Below are 23958 nucleotides of genomic sequence, written 5' to 3'. Positions count from 1 at the left end.
AAGGGTATTTTAATACATTCTTTTTCTATATATTTCCATGTGAATCAAGTGGGGAGAGAAAAATAAGAACAAAAAAGAAAAATTATGAGAAAAAAACAGAAGAAAAAAAGATGAAAATAGTAGGTATTGATCTATATTCAATCTCCATAGTTCCCTCTCTAGATATAGATGGCTTTTTCCATCCAAAGTGTATTGGGATTGCTTTGGATCACTGAACCACTGAGAAGAACCAAGTCCTGCTGTTGCTGAGTACAATGTTTTCCTGGTTTTCTTCTTTCACTCAGCATCACTTCATGGAAATCATTTCAAGCCTTTTAAAAATCAGCTTGTTCATCATTTTTTTAAACAATAATATTCTATTACTTTCCTATACCATAACTTCTTCAGCCATTCCCCAATTGATGAGCACCTACTCATTTTCCAATTCTTTGCCACTACAAAAAGAGCTGCTGTAAAATCTTTTTGCCCATGTAGGTCCTTTTTCCTCTTTTATGATTTCTTTGGAAATCGGGCCTAGTAGTGGCAAAAACTTTTAATAAAGAGACTAATCACTGAATACATATATTTGGGTACATTTCCCCTGAAAGTAGGACAAAGCAACTTGTACTTTCTAGTATTTTGCCACTTTCATCAAGTTAGTATACCACACAGTGAATAGAAAAATTAAGGAATGTCTAGAATGAAGTTGCTTTGGAGGTTAGTAGAAAATAAATAAAAACCAATCAATAAGCATTTATTAAGCAATTTACTGTGTGAGAACCTGTGTTATATCCTAGGGATACAAAGATATAAAAAAAAGTTCCTCCTTTCAGAGAGCTTACATTCTCTATGGTAAGACAATTTGTACACATTGAAATATGTTTAAAATAAGCCTATGCAAAATATATGGGAAATAAATACAGGATAATTTGGTGGAGAGAAGTCACTCACCTTTTCTCAAAAAATATCTTCATCCTTCTTTATAAGATACAACTTGAAACTTCTCTCAGAAAGGAAGTTCTCTTCATTCTCCTTTTCTCTGTACCTTACTCAGATTCCCCATAGAATGAGTGATAATTATAGAATGAGTGATGGTTACATTATTTCTTTAACAGAATGTATAGTTTTTATGGGAGAATCTATTGAAGCTGGTGTTAGTTATAATCCATGGAACTGGAGAAGCTTCACTCTTTATGTCTTGAATTATTTCATAATTACTTTGCCCAGTTGAACCCCTGTATATTTGAAACAGGCACTAAGAGTTAATGACAGTTGACAGCCAGCAGTTTTTCTGCCACTAGAAAATTGTAGAAAACAAAGGAAAATCCAGAGTTCTAACCTACACAGTTTTTTCCAAGAAGCACCCCCAGAACCATAAATAAAACCCATTTATCCTGACTCTTTTCAAAGATTTTTTTAAAAATCAAATAGTCATATCAGTATCAAAAGCACCCAAATGTTCTATTGCTTTAAAGTTGGAATCTAGGAAATAGTTAGAAACTATAGAGCAGGAACCAAAGTATATTATGTAATGTCATCACTAACTCTAAGATTTTGGATAAGTCACATAATCTCTTTAGGGCTTCCTTATCTATTAAATTGAGAAGTTGAACTGAATGGTTTCTAAGATCTGCATTTCCTCTGATTCTACCTTCAAAAAATTATCCCTTTTATCTTTTGAAGGCTTAAATAAAAGAGAATTAGAATAGACAGAAAAATAATGAACATAGAGCCAATATCTGTAATAGATGGAAATTGCCAAGAAAAAGATCTACACTTTATGTAAGGAAAAAAAAACCTCTTCACTCTAGTGTAGCTTCTCTGTCACTGGAGTTTTACAAGCAGAAACTGGAGGCCATATCATTTTAGATGGGATTCTGTTCAGGTACAGTTTAAAGTAGGTGATCTCTAAGAGCCTTGCAAATTTGGAAATATTTTAGGGTCTTCTGTATGCGAGATGGTGTAGAACTTGGAATAATAAAAACAAGACGATTAGGATCTATGGAGGCAAGTGAAGGCAAGGAGTCTATGAGACCAGTGGGAGTGGAGTGAAGATTGAAATTATTTCTTCTTCTCTTTCTCCTTCCACAACAAGAACCTTTTGAAGGCAATACTAATTTTGAGAGGATTTTTATTGGTAGGGAAGGAAATACATGTGGGGTAAAAACTGAACATAATGAAAAGTTAATAAATGCAAAAATTTGATAAAAAGGAACATTAAAACAAATGACATCATTAGATGCATTTCACCATTGTGTTTTGTTTTATTCACTGCTTTTCTAAGTAAACTAAGATTATTGTTTTACATAGAGAAAGGGGAGCTGAATCATAGGATCTCTCCAGATAGTCCTGCTACCAATGCTTTCACTCAAAAGAAGCTATTCACCATTTAAAAACCATCTCTTCCTGCAGGCTGGTGATATAATAACAGAGCTGGAATCTGTAGATGAAGACTGGATGAGTGGAGAACGAGCAGGAAAATCTGGAATATTTCCCAAAAACTACATTCAGGTTCTACAAGCATCCTAAGAATTAACGGTGTTTGTGCAATGGGAAGAAGCATATGACTCAGCCAGTATAAAAATGTCCTTTGCCTTTGGTATCACTTGAACTATTACCTTGACTATCAAATACATGTTTTTGCACTATTTTTTTTTTTTTACTGTAAGCAAAGTGTGTAACATGGTACCCTAGAATTTCCTGAAAGTGGAAAAGCTCTAGGTTTTGTTTTACATTTTCATTCATGATAGAAGTATATACAAGTTAAAGGCATGCACTGTGGATAATCTAAAAGAATCCAAGCAGAATTAGCAGGGTCATTTCTAGCTTTCAGCAGGGAAAATTGATGGAAGGGGAAGGTCTTTCAAGCAGACCATTGCTTATGTAGTTGGGGCGTTAAAAGTACAAGTTAATTAACCTTGCTTATTAATTTTTTCCTTTAAAATGACATTTATGCTTTCTATATATCTTAACTATCATGATATGATTGGTAACAAACTACATTTTTTGATATTCAAATGTAATTATAACAGCTTGGGTACATATCCTTTATTTTAAGGGCAATTCCCTGCTTTATACTGGGTAGGCTCCTGAAAATCTTCCCAGCACAGGGTGTAATAATGCCCTGTAATGGCTGCATTCAAAGACTGCAGTCTCTAACAGGGATTGGGAGGGAAGAAGGAAAGAATGGTACATTTTAATCCTTGTAACTTTCTTGCCTTGTAAAACCTCCAAAACACCCTTGAAATATGCTTCACTAAAGCTCCTAATACTTACCTGCCAGCCATAGTTCTTTCTCCCTCCTCAACATATGCTTTACTTTATTAGGGCTATCGCCTAGCACAGTTCTGCATCTGAGAACACTCCTGTGACAATTACTGGTATCCAGAGAAAAATTCATTTTATTTGAATTACCTCAGTAATACATAAGCTGTGGCTGCTTCTATTGCTGCAATATGAATTATATGCAAAAGTCTCAGACTGCAGAGCAACTGTCAAAACAGCAAGTAGATACCCAGAGCAAATTTCTTCAGAGGTGACATAAGTCAGCCTCGTAGATAATTTCCCCGGGTACTTTTTTGTTTATCTTTTCTCTGCTTCTCCTTGCATGGAGATTAAAAGAAGTAAAGCCACTGTCCTGCTGGCAGTCATGATGGATTCCAGCCCCTGGTCAAAGCAGTTGATTTATAAGACCAAGTGAATTATAATTTATGAGCCTGAACTAAGGAAGTTAAAGACAGTCTTCCAAACACATTGGCAGAAGAGAAATATGTTTAAAAATAGAAAATTTTCCAAATTATGTTCGAAGGCTTGAATTTGGGTGAAAAATAATTGTATCTAAATCTCATGCCCTTTGCCAAATAACTTTCAGTCAGTAATCTATTATGTGCCCAATATTATATGTACAATCCTTAACTTACTAATGGTTTAGAAATCCATTTGTTGTTTTATCTTGCTTTGGCTCTCTCCAAGAGGGTGGATTATTAAAAGTGGGAATGGGAACACAGGTGAAGATTTAAGTGACCTGGAGCTAAACAGCTATAGGGGCTAAATCTGCTTTGTGTATTTACCACTTTGCATGTTTTTGCCAACAAAACCACTTTTGCCTTAAATTTTTCTTTCTTCTTATTTTGAAATTCAGATCCTCTGTAATTTGATTGAAAACCCAACTTTTAGAGTAGAATCCCTTTTAAAATGAGTTTTTAGAAGGGAATAAACAAGAAAATTTAATAACCGTAAACTTAATTGCCATTTATTAACCTTAGCTGAAAAAGCTTTCTGCAGGTCTCTTTGCTCAAATAACAGTTGTGTTTTTTTTTCTTTAATCCATGAATACTTTGAATTTATAACTTTCAAGTTAATTCACAAAGTGCCCTGGGAAACATTGAAGCTGCCCATATTATCAGATTCCAGATTCAGGGATAGAGCTGCCATACATTGTCATCCATTCTAACCAATGGAAACGAAAATGTGGTTTAATGGATTTTCACATGTACTACCACCAAGGAAAGTGGCTTTTTAATTTAAGGCAAAATTCATCTAGGTTCAATGTGATTGCTGTAGGATGGAACCAGTAATGTTTGCAGGCTCCATCTCCATGCTAAAACTGCAGATCTTCTCAAGCAATTGAAAGATTTGGAAGAAAATTTAGAAGAAAGCCTACTTCATGATACATTATGTTGCCAATCCCTTCAAAATTTCTATTCTTTAATGGATAAGAAACGGTATAGTCAAGAAATGTCTTTCAGGTTACCAAATATGATATTGATTATAGAGTTGAATGTGAAGATAAAAAGACTTCTACACACTGCTTGACATATGAGGTCTTATTGTATTGTCTTAAAGGGGAATTTGCGAGAGGTTACTTTGTACAGTAAAACTTACTCTTTTAACTCCAAGATATACTTTCCTTTCTAAGAATTAAAGGCCACTATAAAAGATGTCCCATTTTACATGACCCAGTGGGACAAGGTTATGTTTATTGTTCCCTTAGCATTACTATTGAAAAAAAGTCCTTCACTTGTGGAGGAAAAGGAAATGAGTCTGAAAAATCAGTAGTCAGTACATTTGCCAAAAGTTTTGACTAGAACAGGATATTTGAGAAAAGTGAAAAACAAAACTCCCAAAAAAGCACTAAAAGCCAGAGACAGCAGTGCTGTTAGTTTGTCATGATGGGCTTTATTGACTTAAAGTTCTTTCTCAAGGTAAGATGAACTAATCTTAAGCAAATGTTGCTGAATAGATCAAATTTTGAATATGTTCACTTTGGTAAATATTAACACACTTGTGTCTTTTGTCAAATCAACAGGTGCTATACGAATTGCATTGCAACACCATTGTAAATAAACACTAGTATTCCAGCTAAGTATGTCAAAATTTCTAATGGGAAGTCAGAGAGCCTAAACTCCTGTATTTCCACTTGTATTTGGAAAAAATGATTGGGAAAGCCACCAATTTAGTGCAATATTGCCATCTAGAGACCACTGGAGAGATTACATCATCATCAACTCCTCCTTGATGACAAATAACAAGTAGAATTGATTTTATTGAGTTATTAAGAATGACATCTTTGCAAGATTTGTAATGGACCAGAGTTTCAGAGAACTCTTCACAGACCTTGCATTATCTCATTGAAGAAAGAAGTTCCAACTCAAGTCCTCAATCTTACTCTAGACAATTTATATTAAAGTGTTTGCAGCTACCTAGAAATTCAACTGTGTACTCTAATGCATTTATTATAACATGGATAATTCTCCTTAAAGGATTAGGTTATTTAGGTATCTGGAAAATTATTCACTATGAAGACATCTGAAGAATCCTCACGTAACCACAAAGCATCACATAGAACTTGTCTCCACACAAAAGATAATGTTCTTAATTTTTTACAAATTTATTGATTAACTCAGGCATTGTGGTATCCGTGCAAGTTAAATACTCATTTAGCCAATCATCTGTCTGGATCATACATTCTGGATTTTTTAAAGAATCCTAACTGGGCAGAAAATATTACTTATACCTTTATCTTCAAGTACTGCCCCTTAGGGAGTAATCCTACCCCCATATTATTGAAACTTCACACTTTAGAATAACATTCCAGTTAAATATTGAGTTTTAATAAAGACATTAGCCAGGATTTCCATTTTTTTCCCCTTCTGAGAGCTTAAATGAGCTATACTTTTGACAATAAAACAACAAACCTACAAAAACAGCATAAGCACTTTCTTTACTTTGGCTCCATGAAGGAAACCAAAGCTCATTGTATTGATACTAATAGATTTCTAATTTGATAACTCAGCTAAAATTTGATATCTTATAAAATTATGCATATAGTTGAGATTAGCCCATTCACCATCTCACTTGTGGCTTAGTCATTAATTAGTCCTATGAAAAACCTCAAGCCATCTTTGCCTTTGCACTAAGTAACATGTCCAGTGGCCAGGGATTTTAAGTGCAACATTCAACTTGTTTCTGTCGGAATAAAACAATCCTCTATCTTTGCTACTTGTTAGGACTAATGAATTTTGATTATATCACAGGGGAATTGGTAACCAATTTTGGTCAAGATTTCTCTTTAAATACATCATAGATTTATACATCAAACTGAAAAACTGGGGTGGGCAGGGATTAACTGGAGAAATACAACTGGGATAACATTTCCTTCCACTTTCTCCCATAGCTTGAAATGTTTCAACAGTACTTTAGTCATAATTGCTTTACAAGAAAACTTTTCTCACACAAGGGATTATTTTCTCATTTCTAATTAATCCAAGTTTTCCTTCTTGAATTCTTTAAAGGACTCATGCCTTTTTTGTTTTCTGTCAGGTGGGTTTCCTCTTCCAGAAATGTTTGGCCTTATAATCAACACAGAATTATCAAATTCACAAGTACTAAGAATCCTAAACAGGGCAGTGAGTTAATTCTATTATCCTTTGATCTTTCAAGTTTTCTAAGTCCATAATTATTAAAAACCCCAAATTCTGACTGGCCTTCCTTAGGCAACAGTACTGTCAAACTCAAAACAGAAATAGATCCTTGTTCCATTTTGACTTAGAAATGTACACCATTATCAAGTATCTCAAATACAATTTAATCTGGCTTAGGCTTGACTCTACTGCTAATCAAATTTTTAAGCCATCTGGCTTGGTGCCAGGCCTGTAATAAGGAAGACTTCTTCCTGGGTACAATCCATGGGGTCATTTGTGACTCCAAGCAAGTCACTTAATCCTGTTTGCCTTTGTTAATTCTTTGCCAATAAAAAACACAAAAAAAGCATCACTAAACCTAGACCAAACGAAAAATGGGAAACAATATTTTAAGTTTTTCTGAAGATCTTATTTTTCCTCTTCCACAAGATAAAATCTTGAAACCCTTACAAAGACCCTCAAAGACTGAAGCACTAATGGACTGACATTGTTTTAGGAGGCAATATTGACAATTCATTTAAAACCTACACAAAACTTTTTGCCACTAAGGTTGTGAGGAATAAAAGAAATATTTTGTAAACAATTTGAGCATACCAAAGCTGGGAATTTAGTTTCTGCTCAAACCCAATAAATTTGCCTTATGAAGAAATCTTTTATAAGGCATACCTCATAATAGACTGCCAAGTTGTTGACAAACCCAAGGTCATATTTTGTGTGACAATCCTCATGGTTTTATTACAAATTTATTTACAGAACAATTATACAATTTCATCAGGCACTTATATTTTCCGAGCACCAAATATTATTGCCATTATTTATAAAACCTTAAAAAAAAAAAAAAAACCAGAACCATCACAATGATAAATTTTTATTTTTCAACCTTTCAAAGTTCTTAGTTTAGACAGATTCTTGAACTGGTGGTTCATAGCCATCAGCCCTTTCAACTTTTGTGCCAGTTTCATCTCCTGAAGGTTTTCCAGAGCCACCACCTTCACCATGAAGTTCCATTAATTTTCCCACTAAAAAAACAAAAACAAAATCGCATTAACTATTGTAGGAACAAGGATTTACCAAATAGGTATGGATAGCAATGAAGAATCTCAGATCTAGATTTGGAAATGTCAGCAAATGAATGAATATAAGCATGAAATATCATTTGGGACCAAAACTGTGGTCATCATTCATTCCCATTTAGAAATTTATTCTATTAGTTCTACTTACATTCAAATTTGGGCTTCTTGAGCATCTTGACTTTTCGAACAAATACATCATGGAGAGGGTAAATGGATTGGCAAGCCTTTTCTATGTCTTTCCCGATGCTGTCTGGAATTCTAAAAAGAAATACTAACATTAAAGTCCACTTCACTAATGATTTAGAAATAATAATAAACAAAAAATCTCCATGATGCATGAGAATATCAGAATAGTGTGTTATCATTAGATATCAATTGGGACCGAAACAGTTTTCATCATTTATTCCCATGAGATGCAGCATTTACTTCAGACTTCTCTTTTTGCATAAAGACAGAAAAGAACAATGCAAGCCCAAAAAGGCTAGACTGTGGTTTTGTTTCATTAGAGGAAATAGATACCTGTTTCCACAAAACATCAAAAAGATAAGAAACAGTAATATTTTCTTTTAGACAGTACCAATTGTTTAGAACATATGGAAAACAGTTCCTTGCCCTACAATGAGTGTGTAATGAGGTTAAAAGTATCCATTTAAGAGCAAAAGAACCCACTTGGATTGTAATTGGTTAGAAAGTGTCTCTAACCAAAGTTAAAAGTTAAAAAAGAGTTCTCTAAACTCAAAATCAAAGCAATTAGGCTTAACTCCAGTGATTACCAGACACAAGATTAACTATTTCTGTAAAGGCAGGAACCTGTGCACTTACAGTTTATTGACAACTTCTTTCAAGTCATTTGTCTGCACCTCTCGGGTCATGATTTCCATCATTTTCTTACGAATCTGACGGACCTGTTGGTGCTGGGCGTAAGAGGTCTTACGGATCTGGTTGTTGCGCTTTTTGGTAAAACCAACACAAAAGAGGCGGAGCAAGTAGCCATCGGTAGTTTTGACATCAACATGGGCTTCAATCATAGTCTAAAAAATAAGATACTATCTTTTCAGCTTCAGAAATGATTTTAATCACTTCAACTCCAATGTTAAGAAAAAGCACAAGTTTAAATTTAATTGTAATTTAAATTTAATTTTTAACTTCATATGAATTTTAAATTTTTTTTAAATTTTTTCTGAGCTTGGGGTTAAGTGACTTGCCCAGGGTCACACAGCTAGGACGCGTTAAGTGTCTGAGATCAAATTTGAACTCGGGTCCTCCTGAATTCAGGGCTGGTGCTCTATCCACTGCGCCACCTAGCTGCCCCCATATAATTTTAAAAATGAGAGTCATTTCTATTCAAGTTGACACATGAATAAAAAAAAAACCTGAATTACCCAAACAGAGCGCTCTAGGATAGATAGATAGAAATTTCTGGTGATCAATTTTCTTGTGAAGTTGGAAGACAAAACATGAACAACTTTTTTGAGTGGCATTCTGCCCATTTCATTTTCCAATCTTCTCCAACAGCAAAATGAACTGAACTTTTATTAATAATGCTAGGTCATAATAAATATTATAATCATAATGACTTCAGAAACTAGGAATCTATGTTGAATTATATTTGCACCCACACTAAATAGCATTGGGCTGATATATTTTTGCATACTTGCTAGAACGAAGTAAAATTAGGAGTAAAGCAATCTGAAATGCACAAGAGGCAAAGAAAAAGATGCATCAATCAGCCTAAAACCACATGTATACAGATTTTATGGCTTCTCTTTTGATTGTCCAGGTCTCTTTTTAAAAAAAATTTTCCATTACACTAACTAAAAACTCCATATCCTCTCTAATTCAAATATCCCCTAAAAATTGGAACACGTTAAACAAAGTGACAAAAGCTAAAAGTATCTTTGACAATCTAAAAGACTTTTTAAAAGTGAGAGAAATTCTGGAAAACAATTATGTATCAAGTTATTTTAAAACAATACACTGTAATGTAAATTAACTATGCTGAAAATAAAGCTAATAAAAGGTAAAAAAAATAAAAATAAAAAAAGATTAAAAAATAAATCCCCTCTGGGGATTTATTTATTTGAATGGAGACAAAATTCTCCACCAAACAAATTACATGAAAGAAGCTTGAAACTTCCCAGAAATCTTACCTACTTTATAAGGGAATGTCAGAAAAAATGCAACGGTGTAATCATTATATCATTTGGGCCCGAAACACTTTATCATCATTCATTCCCATAACCATCAATTAAAATCTTGAAATGCTACTGCTTGCTTCTTCCTGGCATATTAGGTAAAAGACTGAAAGATATCCAAACTACCAGAATACCATCTCGTTTTCCTGGCTTTGCAGTTTCTTATCAGATACAAGGATTATTATTCCCACTTGTCTAAGAGTAAACAGTCAGATTTTGTTACTAGTCCCAAAGAAGCAGAGAACTGAGATGAAGCCTTAAATATTTTGATTTTCAGTTCCATACTATGGGTTTCTTCCCTAGTATACTGTGATACTAATAAAGCATATGCTAGTTTTAAGTGCCAATTAGAAAAATATTTTAATCCTTAAAATTCCTGTTATGAAAACACTAGTTCTACAGAATATCCTCCATTTAAAATATTGTCAACAAGTTTCTATTAATGCTTCCTCAGCCACACACTAGCCAACTCACATGTAAAAAAGTTGGTCCAGAAGCCACTCTAGATAGTTTATATATATTGCCTACATATTTGAGGGGAGGGGAGAGGAACCATAAGGAACCTACCCTTGTAAAACTAAAGTGCTTCAAGGAAAGCGATGCTTACCTGCCATTTTTTGACCATGGAGCACATTTTGTCCCTGGTAAGATCCATTCCATGGAAATTGGTCAAACAATTTTTACCCTGAACATCTTCAGTAATTAACTTGAACTTCCGAAAAGCAACTTCATCATTCTGCAAATCAGCAAGGCTCACTTCAAAGACTCGACCCTTGAGACCATCAGAGGCAATTTCTATAAAACAAAATCATTTTTTTTTATTACCAATCTTGACTTTTCGAACAAATACATCATGGAGAGGGTAAATGGATTGGCAAGCCTTTTCTATGTCTTTCCCAATTAAAAAAATACTAACATTAAAGTCCACTTCACTAATGATTTAGAAATAATAATTTTTTAAAAAAACCTCCATGCTGCATGAGAATATCAGAATAGTGTGTTATCATTAGATATCAATTGGGACCGAAACAGTTTTCATCATTTATTCCCATGAGATGCAGCATTATTACCAATAAAACTACAACAGCAACATCAAACCTACTTCAAAAGAACTAGCATAAAGGCAGATGTTAAGCAGCATCAATTCGAAATACTGTAAGAAAGCATGTGGGGCCAAATCCACCTCAGTTACTGTATAGAAAGCTTTTTGTAAACCTCAAAAGGGTTTGATTATTACACTTTCAAAGGGTTTTTGTTATTTAAACTGCACTCAACTTCATTAAAATCTTTTACTAGTCTTTACCAAAAGATTTGTCTTAAGCTGTACTCAACTGCATTAAAACCTTTTGCTAGGAGGAATACAGAGAGGCTTGGAGAGACTTAAATCAACTGATGCTGAGTGAAATGAGCAGAACCAGAAGATCGCTGTACACTTCAACAACGATAATGTATGAGGATGTATTCTGATGGAAGTGGAAATCTTCAACATAAAGAAGATCCAACTCACTTCCAGCTGATCAATGATGGACAGAAACAACTACACTCAGAGAAGGAACACTGGGAAGTGAATGTAAATTGTTAGCACTACTGTCTATCTACCCAGGTTACTTACACCTTCGGAAGCTAATAATTAGTGTGCAACAAGAAAATGGTATTTACACACATATATTGTATCTAGGTTATATTGTAACACATGTAAAATGTATGGGATTACCTGCCATGGGGGGAGGGAGTGGAGGGAAGGAGGGGATAATTTTTGCTAGTTTTACTTATCACAAGTCATCAATTATTCCTCACCAAACCTTATTTCTGCTATTACCAGAATCCAGTAGAAAAAGCGGTTTGCCATAAGAACTATTCCAAGCCATACACAAATCCAAAGAAATATTTACTTGTTCCTTGAGTCCTCGTCACCAGTGTCTTGCCAATATTGCGAATGTTGAACATAGCTGGTGCTTTCACATCATACCAATCCTTCTTGGAAAATGGATCAACTCTTTATGAATGAGGGAGAGGAAAAAAAACAAGCACCAGCATAAGTTAGCTACTTGTTATTTTACAAATTGCAACCTAGCATGGTATACTAGGGGAAATGCTGGTCTTAGGGTCACTCAGGTCCAAATCCTTACAACCTGAGACCACAGAAAGTCACTAACTTTCTCAAGGTCTCTGGAAACTGGGAATAAGTTGCATCAATAGCTAAGTTCTCACGTGGAGTTCTACCACGGAAACCCAAGGAGAAGGCCCCGAGGCCTCATTCAAGGGAGGTCTCAAAAAGGCCTGCAAACATTTCTTTCCAAAAAGTTGCCCGGGCCCCTTAAGGAATGGTTAGTTTCACTTAAACTCGGGCCTCGATCTCCGCCCAGCAGCCGCCCTCCCCCGGCTGTAGGGCTTGGCCAATTTTAGAGGGCCAGAGGGTGCCGGGGACAAACGGGCTACCTGAGGAGAGGCCTCAGGCTGACAGCACCCCTTTCCCCAAGGGCCCAAAACTACCCTCTCGGTTTCGCGACGTAAGTACAAATGCAGTTTCGTCTAGTGTGTCCATGCCGGAGTCGGCTTCAGTGCACACGCTCCTTCGCTTTCCCAGGACACGGACAGGGAAACAAGCAGTTGTAACACGCCCCACCACCACCCGGTCCAGTGCGGGCTCCGAGGGAGCCGAGGCCGTCAGCCGGGAAGCGGATCCTCGTGGGGCCGGGCCTGGGCGCGACACTACGGCCACAAAGCTCCGGAGACCGGCATGCGGGCTCGGGGCTCCCCGCCTCGTGCGCACCGGGGCCGGCCACTTTCTCCCGCCACTCCTCGGATTCGCGGCTGCGGCTCCTACCGGCCCCGGCCCCGGCGCTTCTTGGCCTGGGCCGAACCTAATCCGCCCGCCATCCCCGCCATCCCGCCCGGTCCGCGGCTGGAGCCCCATCCACCCGCCTCGGAGGACCCCCACTGAAGTACCCCAATCCCCAACCAACACTTACACTTTCTTCTTGGCCCCTTTTTTGCCGCCTTTGGTGAGGCGCTTATTCTTGCCCACCGCCATGATCCCCCTCTGAAAGCCAAAAGGCCGGAGAAGGAGCTCGCGCGAGACTTTAGGAAGTTGGGGCGGGGCTCGGTCCTAGCGTTTCCTCTGGCGTGCGTGCTACGCGTTTTTCCCCCGACCCAAATGGTCGCGAGATCTGGGAGAGACTAGACGGATCCGTAGGAGCGGCTTCAGCGCCCCCTGGCGTTCGGAGGTTGTACAGTTTTGCCGGAAAGAGCCACGGAAGCGGAAGTGGTTGTAGCAGTCTTGATGACGCGGGCGGGAACGCAATTGCTGGAGTATGTCTCTGAAGTGCAGATGCAGTTGTTCAGACTTTCTTTACAAATGATTTTACAGAGACATTTTACAGAAGTCACTTTCAGTTTTGACTTTGTGGACTTGCTTCTCTCCCGACACCTCAGCACTCCTCACTTACATCGCGAAAGGGATCTGTTGCGCTCCCCTGATTCCCCCTTCCCCCACAAACATCTGCCAAATTAAAACGACTCAAAACCTGCCTCTTACCTTACAATCCCCACTGACTCTGACCCTGCACTCCGTGACATTGATTTTTATATATACTCTTTAAACAATGATTTCAGCGAAATTGACTTCCTTTGTAACCCTACGTAATTTATTTTGTACATTTAAAAATATGACAAAGATTAAGAATTCCTATTCCCTCCCAACCTATCTATTCAGATGACTAGATATCCTACATTTTCCACTTGTGTGAAGAAAATTCGGAGGTCTTCGCATTTACAGTATTAATACTCCCATTAAATTTTTTATGATTTTTAAAAACCGTTTTAATGATTTAAATGATTTCATATAATTTAATGATTTAAATGAGTTTTAGTGATTGCAAAATGTTTTACATCCATTCGTCCATTTGATCATTGCAATAACCCTACGATATATCTGTATAGATTCCATCATCTACGTTTTATATATCAAGAAACAGGCCAAATACAAATTATTTTGGCAAATCTACTGTGATTACTAATACTAGTGTGTAATAAAGCAGGGTTATCTATTTTATTATAAAAATAAAACACTCTTAAACTGTAAAAAAAAAAAAAAAAGAAAAAAAAGAAACAGGCCAAATTTCCTCAAATTACATCCAGAACTGGGAAAATAAATTTGGTTTGTTTTTAAATGATAAACTTTATTTTTTTATTTAAATTATTTATTATTTAAATTATAAAAAGACTGCGTTTTGTAATTGCTCCAAAGGTGGAAGGGACTTAATTAAATTGCATACAGAACTTGGGAAAATAAATTTGGTTTGTTTTTAAATGATAAACTTTATTTTTTTATTTAAATTATTTATTATTTAAATTATAAAAAGACTGCGTTTTGTAATTGCTCCAAAGGTGGAAGGGACTTAATTAAATTGCATACAGAACTTGGGAAAATAAATTTGGTTTGTTTTTAAATGATAAACTTTATTTATTTTTATTTATTTATTATTTAAATTATAAAAAGACCGCATTTTGTAATTGCTCCTGAGGTGGAAGGACTTAAGGAGCCATCTGGTGTTTTATTAAGTTATTTTATTAAGTAATGTGTATAAGGTGACATGGCAATCCCCAGAAGCAAAATTGGAACTCAGGATCACAGACCCAGCCATGGTGGCTCACCTTCCCTCCCCTGCTCCCAATTCTTACTGCCCCGCTTCTCCAATTACAATGTAATTGCGCCGTATCTACTTTACATACTTATCTGTCTTGTTTCCCTCTAGCTGAGTTTGTTTCTTTAAGGCCAGAGCCAGTTCATTTTTATCATTGTATACCCAGCACAGTGTTGTTAGGTGCTGGAAAGAAAAAAAAAAAAAAAAAAGCTTCATGATTTGAATCTTGGAAAGAGGGAAAAAAGAATTAGAATGGGAGAATAGAACAGAAATGCCCAAGTAAAAGTCACCTATTTCACTACAGGCCAAGCACAAAGCCTGAATACAATATTAGTGTCACCTTTCTCAGGTAACACTTGCATTTTAATGAGAGCCCTCTGACAGCGGTGAAATGCATCCAAACTTCTAGAATTTCAGACATCAGTGAGAGCTAATGAGGTATCTATTTTTAGACCTAGAAGAGGATTGGCTCTAGGAACTTGTTTTGCTTAAGTATAGAGAAACTCTGAATGAAAACGATTCCGTTTATACAGTTCTAATGGTAAGCAATTTCAGAAGGCTATGCCTACTTTTTTTCAAATTAAAAAAAGTTAATGATAGAAAGCATTGTGGGTTTCAGTCCATTTTAGTTTAATGGTAGTAAACACTATGAGTTTCAGATTCAATTTCCCATTTGAAATTGAAGCAGTTCTTTTTCTAGCAGTAATGCCAAATTGAACTGTCAACCATATTTTCTTGATAGTAAGGATGACAGACATTTCTGAAATAAACGTAAGAATGCAGTTTGCCGTAAAGAAATGTCATCAGATCTTTAGGGAAATCGACTTCATTAGTATTGTATTCTAATCAACTGAGCTATCTAGCCCATATAATAATATAATATCATAGTTTTCATGTATGTTGTTTTCCAGTTTAATCTTCAAGTACTTATAGGCTGATCTGACTTAATTGGATCTCATGTTAATCTTTCTACAAACTGATTATTCTCTTCATGCTTCTCCCTGTTTTATAAGGCAATACTTTTCATAATCTTCTACCATACTCACTCACCTTTTTTAAATGGCAAGAGAGGAACAAGGGTCTGATAGCCAAATGGTTTCTGGCCTCTTTTGTCCTTTATGTAATTGCTTTATTTTCTGTGGGACAGGACAGTTAGTCCCTGCTGTCTCTTCCTTGATTCATTTTCCACTTTTCGGCAACAGTAGTTTGTTTTGTTTTGTCTGGCTGGATCTATTTTAATTCACATCATATTGTTTTATCTTTATCCTTCTGACAAAATGTTGATTTGACTTTTCAGGTATGTAAGTAAATCTACTGATATTAAGTTAGATTACATGAAGAAACAGCAACGTTATATTGATAAGAGTGCTGGAATTAAGATTGAGCATGCCTTTACTACTCAGAAGTGAAAACAGAGGCTAGAGATAGGAACTTACTCATCCTCAGTCAATAGGTAACTTGAGACAGGAATTGGAACCAGATCTTCTGACCCTTGTTCTTTTCACTGTTCTGTTTACCTCACAGAGCTATTGTGAAAAGCAAATGACATGTGCAGGTAACACATTTAAAATGTAAAATTAAAATGTTACCCCAATGTAAGATGTTATATTCTTTTGTGATGTTTGTTTGTTTAATGATGGAACAACTGTATTATATATTCCTTATAAATTTGTTAAAGCATAAAACCTTCTTAATTTAATTTCCTTCTTAATCTACCTAAGTAGAATCATAGAACATTAGAGTTGGAAAGAATCTTGGAGATCATCTATTCATAGATAAGATTCTAGAGTTTAGATCTGGAAGGAACCTCAGAGATCGTTCAGGTCGTCCTTTTTATAGATAAGGAAATTAGGTCCAAAAAGTTTAAATCTTAAATGACTTAGACAATATCACATCTCTGCTAGATGAAAAAACTAGGACAAGAACCCAGTTAGCTACTGTATGGTATCATGATCTCTTTAACCATAATAAATAAACATAATTTACCATTTTAGATAATACTATTATATATTTGTTTAACTGACTGTCCATAGTAAGAAATTTCACCAATTTAAAAAATTAATCATCTTTGGCAGACCAAGCCCCTTGTATGATGTGTCCAATGCAATCTATTTCAACAAGGACTTATTAAGTGCTTACTAAGGGCACTAGCTAGACAATAAGAATACAAAAATCAAAGTGAAGTATCTAAGGGAGACGTAAACAGATAAGTTGAGGAATAGAGATGAAGCAGTAGCAGACTAATGGTTCAGAAAAGGTATTTTGTAGAAGATGGCACATTCCAAAGCGTGAGAAAAAATTAGTTTATTGCTCCAAAATTACATGCCTTCTTTCATCAGCATTTTCATTCATTATCATTCTAATTCTTAAGATAATTTATCATCCTAAAAGGATAATGTTTCAAATTTAGGATATCATAACCCTGATATTCGAAAAGACTGCCCCGTTCTTTGTCTAATTCCTCTTTTTCCCCATGAGTGAAAGAGCCACAGGGGAGCATTTAATGAGGCCAGGTGCATCTAGTTTACTCATTAAGATACTCAAGACCTAAGGGATTTGTCGAGGACCATTATTCCCATCCTGCCTTTGTTTTGTACTAAAAGTTTCCTTATGAGGTTTAGATTGTGATCTATGTTTTCTAAGGTAGTTTTTTTCCATTTCAATACATGTTTTATTATTGCTTATTTTAAAATAATACAAATATAAGTTTTCTAATTATACACGATGAAAGGATTGTTATGAAGTTTTGTCTAAGTTTAGATGTTACCAGTAGATCATCTGTATATCAGCATCAGATTTTCTTACATAAAATTTACAATTTTGAGAAAATAATACATTTTGAAATATCAATTTGAAGTGTATATTCATGGATTTTTACTTATAGGGCAAGCAAGTAGTAGTAAGAAGTAAGAAAGCAAATGAATTTAAGATTCTTGAATAAAAAAAAAATACTCCTACAAAACACAATCTACCTCGCTTTGTGACAGACATTTTTTCTTTGAATATTTAGTTTCTATCTTTTAACTTTACATCTATAAAGTGAGAGAGGTAATAGAGCAATGTGAGTGTTCAGAGTTCTTCAAGATTAAATTACTGTAATATATTCTAGACTATCTTAGATCACCTTTAAGCCCCAGCTTCTGCAGAATTCTGCCCTTAAGCCCTCCATACATTAAAAGGATAGAAAATTTCATGATCCTCCAAGATAATATTGTAGTTTGAGATTCAAGACAAATAATGTATGTAGCAAATTTGATATGAAATTCCTTTGAAAAGGATGAAGGACTATACCAATGTCAGAAACTATTTTTATTACTTTTTCCTACTTAGCCATTCAGTCTCTTCTGTTGCCTGAGAACAGCTTCTTCTGTTCCTTATATCTTGCTGTTAAAACTCCTGGAGGTGTGCCTGCCAATCCATGCATGTTGTCTACCTCAGACTCCTGGGGTTAGTGTGACTAAGCAGAAAGTAGGATTGGTTTTGGAGTTGGGCCAAACAAGGAAGTTAACAAATTAGACTGGTACTGGCAATAGTGGCATAACGAGCATAGGATAAATGATAGACTCATACCAAGTTCAGTTCTTCACAGGGACAAGGTGAAGAAATGCTAGGATCTCTCTCCTAACCGGAAGCCTGAATGTATGTTTTTATATTGAAAAGCACCTGTTCTTTGATTTCTTTACTTCTACATATTCAAATCATACTCTTTTTTTTTTTTTTTTTTTTTTTTTTTTTTTTTTAATAGCTACAACTGATGGGGGTTGAGGTCCCTTTAAGATTCCTTTCTGATTTCCCAACCCCCATGGCTGACCTTGATTCACAAATCCTGGTCAAAAAGCATGATTTTGAATATCCAGGCCCAGCCCCCACCGGATCTGAGTTGGCTTAGGTTTTCTCAGCCCCCACAAACCGTTTCTTCCTTATCTGAAAAGTCCACCAGAACTTGGCACCACCTACAAGCTTCTTTTAGGTATAAAAGAGCCAAGCTGGAGCTCTCTCTTTGCAGGAGCCCTTCCCCCAAACATGGTATCCTTTCGGCCATGTAAGGGTTTCTGCCAGCCCAGTGGCCACCTTTGGCCCTGGGGTCTTTCTAACTGAATTTTACTTCCAAATTTCTACAATAAACCTTTTATTTATCAATCTAGGTTTTGGGGCTTGTAAATTCATTTACAGGAGACACTGCACCTCATGGTATTATATTACTATCTTTGTGCCAACCAATGGGGTTCCCCCTTTCCTATCTCTCATCACAACCTCTTAGAGATCATCTGATCTAATCTTTTCATTTTAGTGATACTAAGATTCAAAAATTTCAAGTGGTTTGTCCGAAATTGCACAACTAGTTAATTGCAGAGCTGAGAATCAGACTGTGTTCAACTATAAATTTCCAACAGTTCATAGTAATAACGTATTTACATTAAATGTCCTTTTGTTTTAAACTAGCTAGTCAGAAACTATGCATCTTTTAACTATTGAGTTGCAGAACTGGGAAGAAATAGGAAGTTTTTTGAGGGAAAGAGAAGAAATAAGGATTGTGCAGAATCTAAAGTGTCCGGATTAAGGATGTTTTAGATGCAGTTTAGGCAGGCCATCTGTGCCCTCAGAATAAACAAACAGCTAAGAAATTTTTGTGGGTAGAGTCCCTTTACAAAACGTAATGTTCCTACTACCCAAAAGTAAAGAGACCCCCATTCCAGAAATCTAATGAGCTAAAAAAACTTAACCTGAGCCTAAGGCTGATCTAGGATCCAAAGGATCTAAACAAAGATTTAAAGCTCTAAACAAAGAGCTGTGACTGTAGAAGAGAAGCAATGATATGAAACAAAGAGAACTTTAAGAAAGGGATATTAATATTTCAGACTTGGACTACTTTAAATAATGTACTATTACCTTCTTACTGTATACTATAAGTTCTAGGGAAGGAACAATGTCTTAATCATTTCCATATCATCAATAGCAACTTGTAAAGGCTTCCCACATAATAGTCCTTAGATCTATTTACCCTTTCTCAGCCTTAGTTTTCTCACCTGTAAAGTGGGGGAAATAATAGCACTTACCTCACAGGCTTATTATGAAGATTAAATGACATAATGTACATAAAATTCTTTGTAAACCTTAAATAACCACATAATCACTATTAGACATTCAATATATTTTTGTTAAATTGAATGTGAAATTTGTTGTACTCTCCACATTGTGATAAACAAAATAATAAAATTGATATTCACTATAATAAGATGCACACAGTAATTTCAGGGGAACAATTTTTTTTTTTTTCTGCTGAGGCATTTGGGGTTAAGTGAGTTGCCCAGGATCACACAGCTAGGAAGTGTTAAGTGTCTGAGGTCAAATTTGAACTCAGGTCTTTCTGTCTTCAAGGCTGGTGCTCTATCCACTGCGCCACCTAGCTGTGCAAGAATAAATTTTTTATGAAACACTTTCCCAACTTTTAAGTCAATCACAAGAAAGCTCAGCTCACTTCTTCTAAGCCTAAGTACAATAAGCAGTTATGTTTTGTTTTTGTTGTTGAAAAGAAAACACAGGGGCAGCTAGGTGGCAGTAGATAGAGCACCAGCCCTGAATTCAGGAGGACCTGCGTTCAAATCTGATCTCAGACACTTAACACTTCCTAGCTATGTGACCCTGGGCAAGTCACTTAACCCCAGCCTCAGGGGGAAAAAAAATAAAAGAAAGTACAAGTGCTACAGAATCATTTGTTGAGTAGAATTCATTTTAACCAAGTAAACACTGATGGCCATTCACCACAGCTTTGTTATATGGAACCTTTGTAAAAATTTTCCTATACATATTTAATACTGGTGCATTCATTCAGAAAGTATTTGTTGAACTGCTATTATTTGTATGAGACCTTAAGAGCCTGTGCTTGCCTTCTCTAAGTGTGTGCTCTTTAAGTAAACCAAGTCTCCAAGTAGTTTTTCATTAAAAGTCCCAGTTTATTTGATAACTTTAAAATATAGCACAGATTAAGTTCTTTCTCTCGGTGGTGAGGTAAAAACCTATTGTTTGCTATTCTTATCTCAAGCTCTTCCTGATTCCCTTCCCAGCCACTAATAAAATGAGAAGTGGTTTAGATCTCTAATCATGCTAAGTGTATAAGCAGAGCTGAGTTTTATTTTCCAGATAGAGCTTTTCTTCTGTACTTGAATGTTGGCAGATCTGGACTTTATCCAACCCTGTCCCTTTTTTTTTTTTTTTTTTTTTTTAGGGCCATTGACTATCTCTGTATAAAAGATATGAGGTACAAATACACATGGTTTTTAAGACAAGACAAGAGTTTCTAGTTCTATTTTGTTTCTATTTTTCTTCCTAATAACATCCAGGATTTTGTTGACTTTTCTGGCTGCAGTCTTAACATATCAGTGTCTTCACAGAACAACCTGATGTGGTTTTCAGAACCCTGCCTTTGATATGCTGGCAATATAATATAATATAGAGAAAAGACTGGATTTAGCGTCAGAAGACCCAAATTCAAATTCTGGTTCTGTTATTTGCATGACTTTGAACAAATCTTTTCTTTCATTTTTCTCATCTCTAATATGAGGGAAAGATCTCTAAGGTCTTTCAATCTCTGGATATATATAATAATTCATTTAATAAATAAGCAAAATTGTGGGAAATCCAAAGACACATGAGACATGAAATATGAGGTCTAATAGAGGAGTTAAATATATTGTATTTAACTTATACTTTAACATATTTAACATTTATTGATCAACCTGCCATCTGGGGGTAAGGGGTGGGGAGAAGGAGGGGAAAAGTTGGAACAAAAGGTTTTGCAATTGTCAATGCTGAAAATTACCCATGAATATATTTTGTAAATAAAAAGCTATAATTTAAAAAAAGAAAAAAAAAGAATATAAGTAACTTTAGTACCAGTTAAGATCATATCTGAAAAATCAACACCCATTTTTCATATTATAGCCTAAGTTGTTATTCCCCAAATTCTTTCACTAAATTTATTCTTATTGAAGTTCCTTTTTTTTAATCAATGGGATGTTTATTCATTTGAAAGTATATATAGCAAAAATCTAAAGCAATGTTAAGAAATTCTAAAATACCAATACATGAAGGGAAAACAATGATACTTCTTTACCACTATTATTTGACTTAATTCTGCCATTGCAATATGACAAAAAAAAAAAAAAAAAAAAAGGCAGAAGTACTGGAAAAGAGATGAAATCATTCCTTTTTGCTGATGACATACCATCTTAAAATTTACTAATGAGAATTTCAATAAGGACAAAAAATACCTTCAAATCAACAATTCTTTTATGTTGCAATAATAAGAATCACGAGGAAATGGTAGAAAATTTCTCTTCAAAATGCATCTAAATACATGAAGTGTCTGAAAGCCAATCTACTAAAAGTAAATTGCTATTGATAAAAGTAAGAATACTTTTAACAAAAATAAAAGACAAATGAGAGTTCATAGTTGGACCATATAAATATAATGAGCACACCATATTTAATGCCTTAATATTAAATAGTAAGTACCTTATTAAGTGGACAAGATAATAATAATATTCATTTGGAGAAATAAGATCCAACATTCCAAGATAAAAAATGGTAATAGGAATGAGGGCAAATAATACTACAAATCTTAAAATCCACAATGGAATAGTAATAGTCAAATTTTTGGTTCCATTTTAAAAATTGGAAGGTAAATGTGTATACTAGATTATATATAAGAATATATATTATTTTATCATACATATACTACACATACATTTTGTGTGTGTATAAGCCTAAGAACACATTTTGCTTTTGGAAGAAGGATTCTTTATTTGATAAAACTGATAAGAAAATTAAATTATCCTGGCAGAAAATAAGGATTTGCTAGCAATTTACATCATATACTACAGTAAATTCCAAATGGGTATATAACTTAAATATAAGTGGATACATCATTAAAAAAAAAAAAAAAAAAAACAAGGGAATATAGAACATTTCCTCAGTTTGGGGTAGGCTCAGGATTCTTAAGCAAACAAGAAATAGATTCAATAATTTTGCCCATACAGAATTTAAAAAATTTTAAAGTTGGCCTAAACAAAATCAATGCAGCTCAAATTTAAAAAATAAAAAAAAAGTTACCTCAAAATATTGGATAAAATTATAACAATTTTCCCCAGATGGTACCAGGCTTCTTTTTCCTTGAAGCTGCAGTTCTTTAGAATATAAATTCATTGTGAGAAAAAATTTTTCCCATAAATAGAAATTGTTTCATTCTTTGTGTCCACAAAAAGATATAACCACTACTAATAGATTTAAATTACAGATAAACTGTAAGTAAGGACAAACTTTTTGGTCAACAAGCATTTTTTTCAGACTTACTATATATTAGGCATTACACCAAGTACTAGAGATACAAAAAAAATTTTTTTAAAAAGGTCTCTTCCTCCAAGGAGCTCACATTCTCATGGTGTCATGGAAAGGCAGCAAGCAAAAAACTGAACAAGATATACACAAGCTAAATTAGAGGTAATCTTGAGGAAAAAAGATGGGTGGGAGAGAGGCAAGGGAAGAGAAGGTTGGAAAAGACTTCCTGGAAAAAGTGAGGATTTTAATTGAGACTTGAAGGAAACCAGAAGATGGCGGTAAAGAGGGATACATTATGGACATGAGGGACAGCCAGTGATAATGGAGTCAGAAGTGTCTTTTGCAAAACAGCAAGGAGGATAGAATAGATCATAGGATAAATGGAACAAAGTTAGCTATAAGAAGACTAGAAAGCTAGGAAGGGACCAGGTTTTGATGATCTTTAAAGGTCAAACAGAAGATTTTACATTTCATCCTGGAAGCAATTGGGAATCACTGGACTTTACTGACTTGAGGAATATCACAATCTGATATGAATTTTAAAAAGATTACTCTGATAGCTGAGTGGAAGATGGATTCAATCAGGAAAATATTTGAACTAAAGAAGCCAACCAGAATGTTATTTTTCTTCCACTTAATATTATTTTTTCCCAATTACATGTAAAGATGGCTTTCAACATTCATCTCCCTGAGATTTTGAATTCCAATTTTTTTCTCCCTCCCTTTTCCCCCAAGATAACAAGCAATCTGTTATGCATGTACAATCACATTAAGCATTTCCACATTAGTCAAAACAAAAGGGAAA

At 35.1% G+C, this 23958-nt stretch overlaps 2 protein-coding genes and 4 non-coding genes across 12 annotated transcripts in view; 1 reads left to right on the top strand and 5 right to left on the bottom strand.

The window, feature by feature from the left end:
• SH3D19 (SH3 domain containing 19) overlaps positions 1 to 5339 on the top strand; it is a 207350-nt gene extending 202011 nt beyond the window's left edge. For 5 of the 7 annotated variants that reach the window (XM_074274173.1, XM_074274175.1, XM_074274172.1 and 2 more), the window contains 2 exons: positions 2392 to 2490; positions 5288 to 5339. In XM_074274173.1, the coding sequence (XP_074130274.1) occupies positions 2392 to 2490; positions 5288 to 5332 (144 nt within the window). In that variant the 3' untranslated portion in view covers positions 5333 to 5339. Of the gene's footprint in view, positions 1 to 2391; positions 2628 to 5287 lie in introns of those variants that run through there. The other 2 variants (XM_074274174.1, XM_074274179.1) reach the window with 1 other exon arrangement.
• Positions 5340 to 7754: 2415 nt separating this feature from the next.
• On the bottom strand, positions 7755 to 13324 carry RPS3A (ribosomal protein S3A). The gene is made up of 6 exons (XM_074274180.1): positions 13143 to 13324; positions 12063 to 12166; positions 10778 to 10965; positions 8798 to 9006; positions 8124 to 8233; positions 7755 to 7921 (listed from the first exon to the last, which is right to left on the bottom strand). The coding sequence occupies exons 1-6, from the start codon at positions 13202 to 13204 to the stop codon at positions 7800 to 7802; spliced, it is 795 nt and encodes a 264-aa protein (XP_074130281.1). The 5' UTR covers positions 13205 to 13324; the 3' UTR covers positions 7755 to 7799.
• LOC141548154 (small nucleolar RNA SNORD73) lies at positions 8020 to 8088 on the bottom strand. The gene has a single exon (XR_012483838.1). It is a non-coding gene; the product is annotated as a small nucleolar RNA SNORD73 (small nucleolar RNA).
• On the bottom strand, positions 8317 to 8380 carry LOC141548153 (small nucleolar RNA SNORD73). The gene has a single exon (XR_012483837.1). It is a non-coding gene; the product is annotated as a small nucleolar RNA SNORD73 (small nucleolar RNA).
• LOC141548151 (small nucleolar RNA SNORD73) lies at positions 10140 to 10209 on the bottom strand. Its single transcript, XR_012483835.1, has one exon. It is a non-coding gene; the product is annotated as a small nucleolar RNA SNORD73 (small nucleolar RNA).
• Positions 11154 to 11217, bottom strand: LOC141548152 (small nucleolar RNA SNORD73). The gene has a single exon (XR_012483836.1). It is a non-coding gene; the product is annotated as a small nucleolar RNA SNORD73 (small nucleolar RNA).
• Positions 13325 to 23958: the final 10634 nt, after the last annotated feature.

This window comes from Sminthopsis crassicaudata, chromosome 6 (assembly GCF_048593235.1).
Source record: "Sminthopsis crassicaudata isolate SCR6 chromosome 6, ASM4859323v1, whole genome shotgun sequence".
NCBI classification, from domain to species: Eukaryota; Metazoa; Chordata; class Mammalia; order Dasyuromorphia; family Dasyuridae; genus Sminthopsis; species Sminthopsis crassicaudata.
This window is presented reverse-complemented; position numbering and strand designations above follow the sequence as displayed.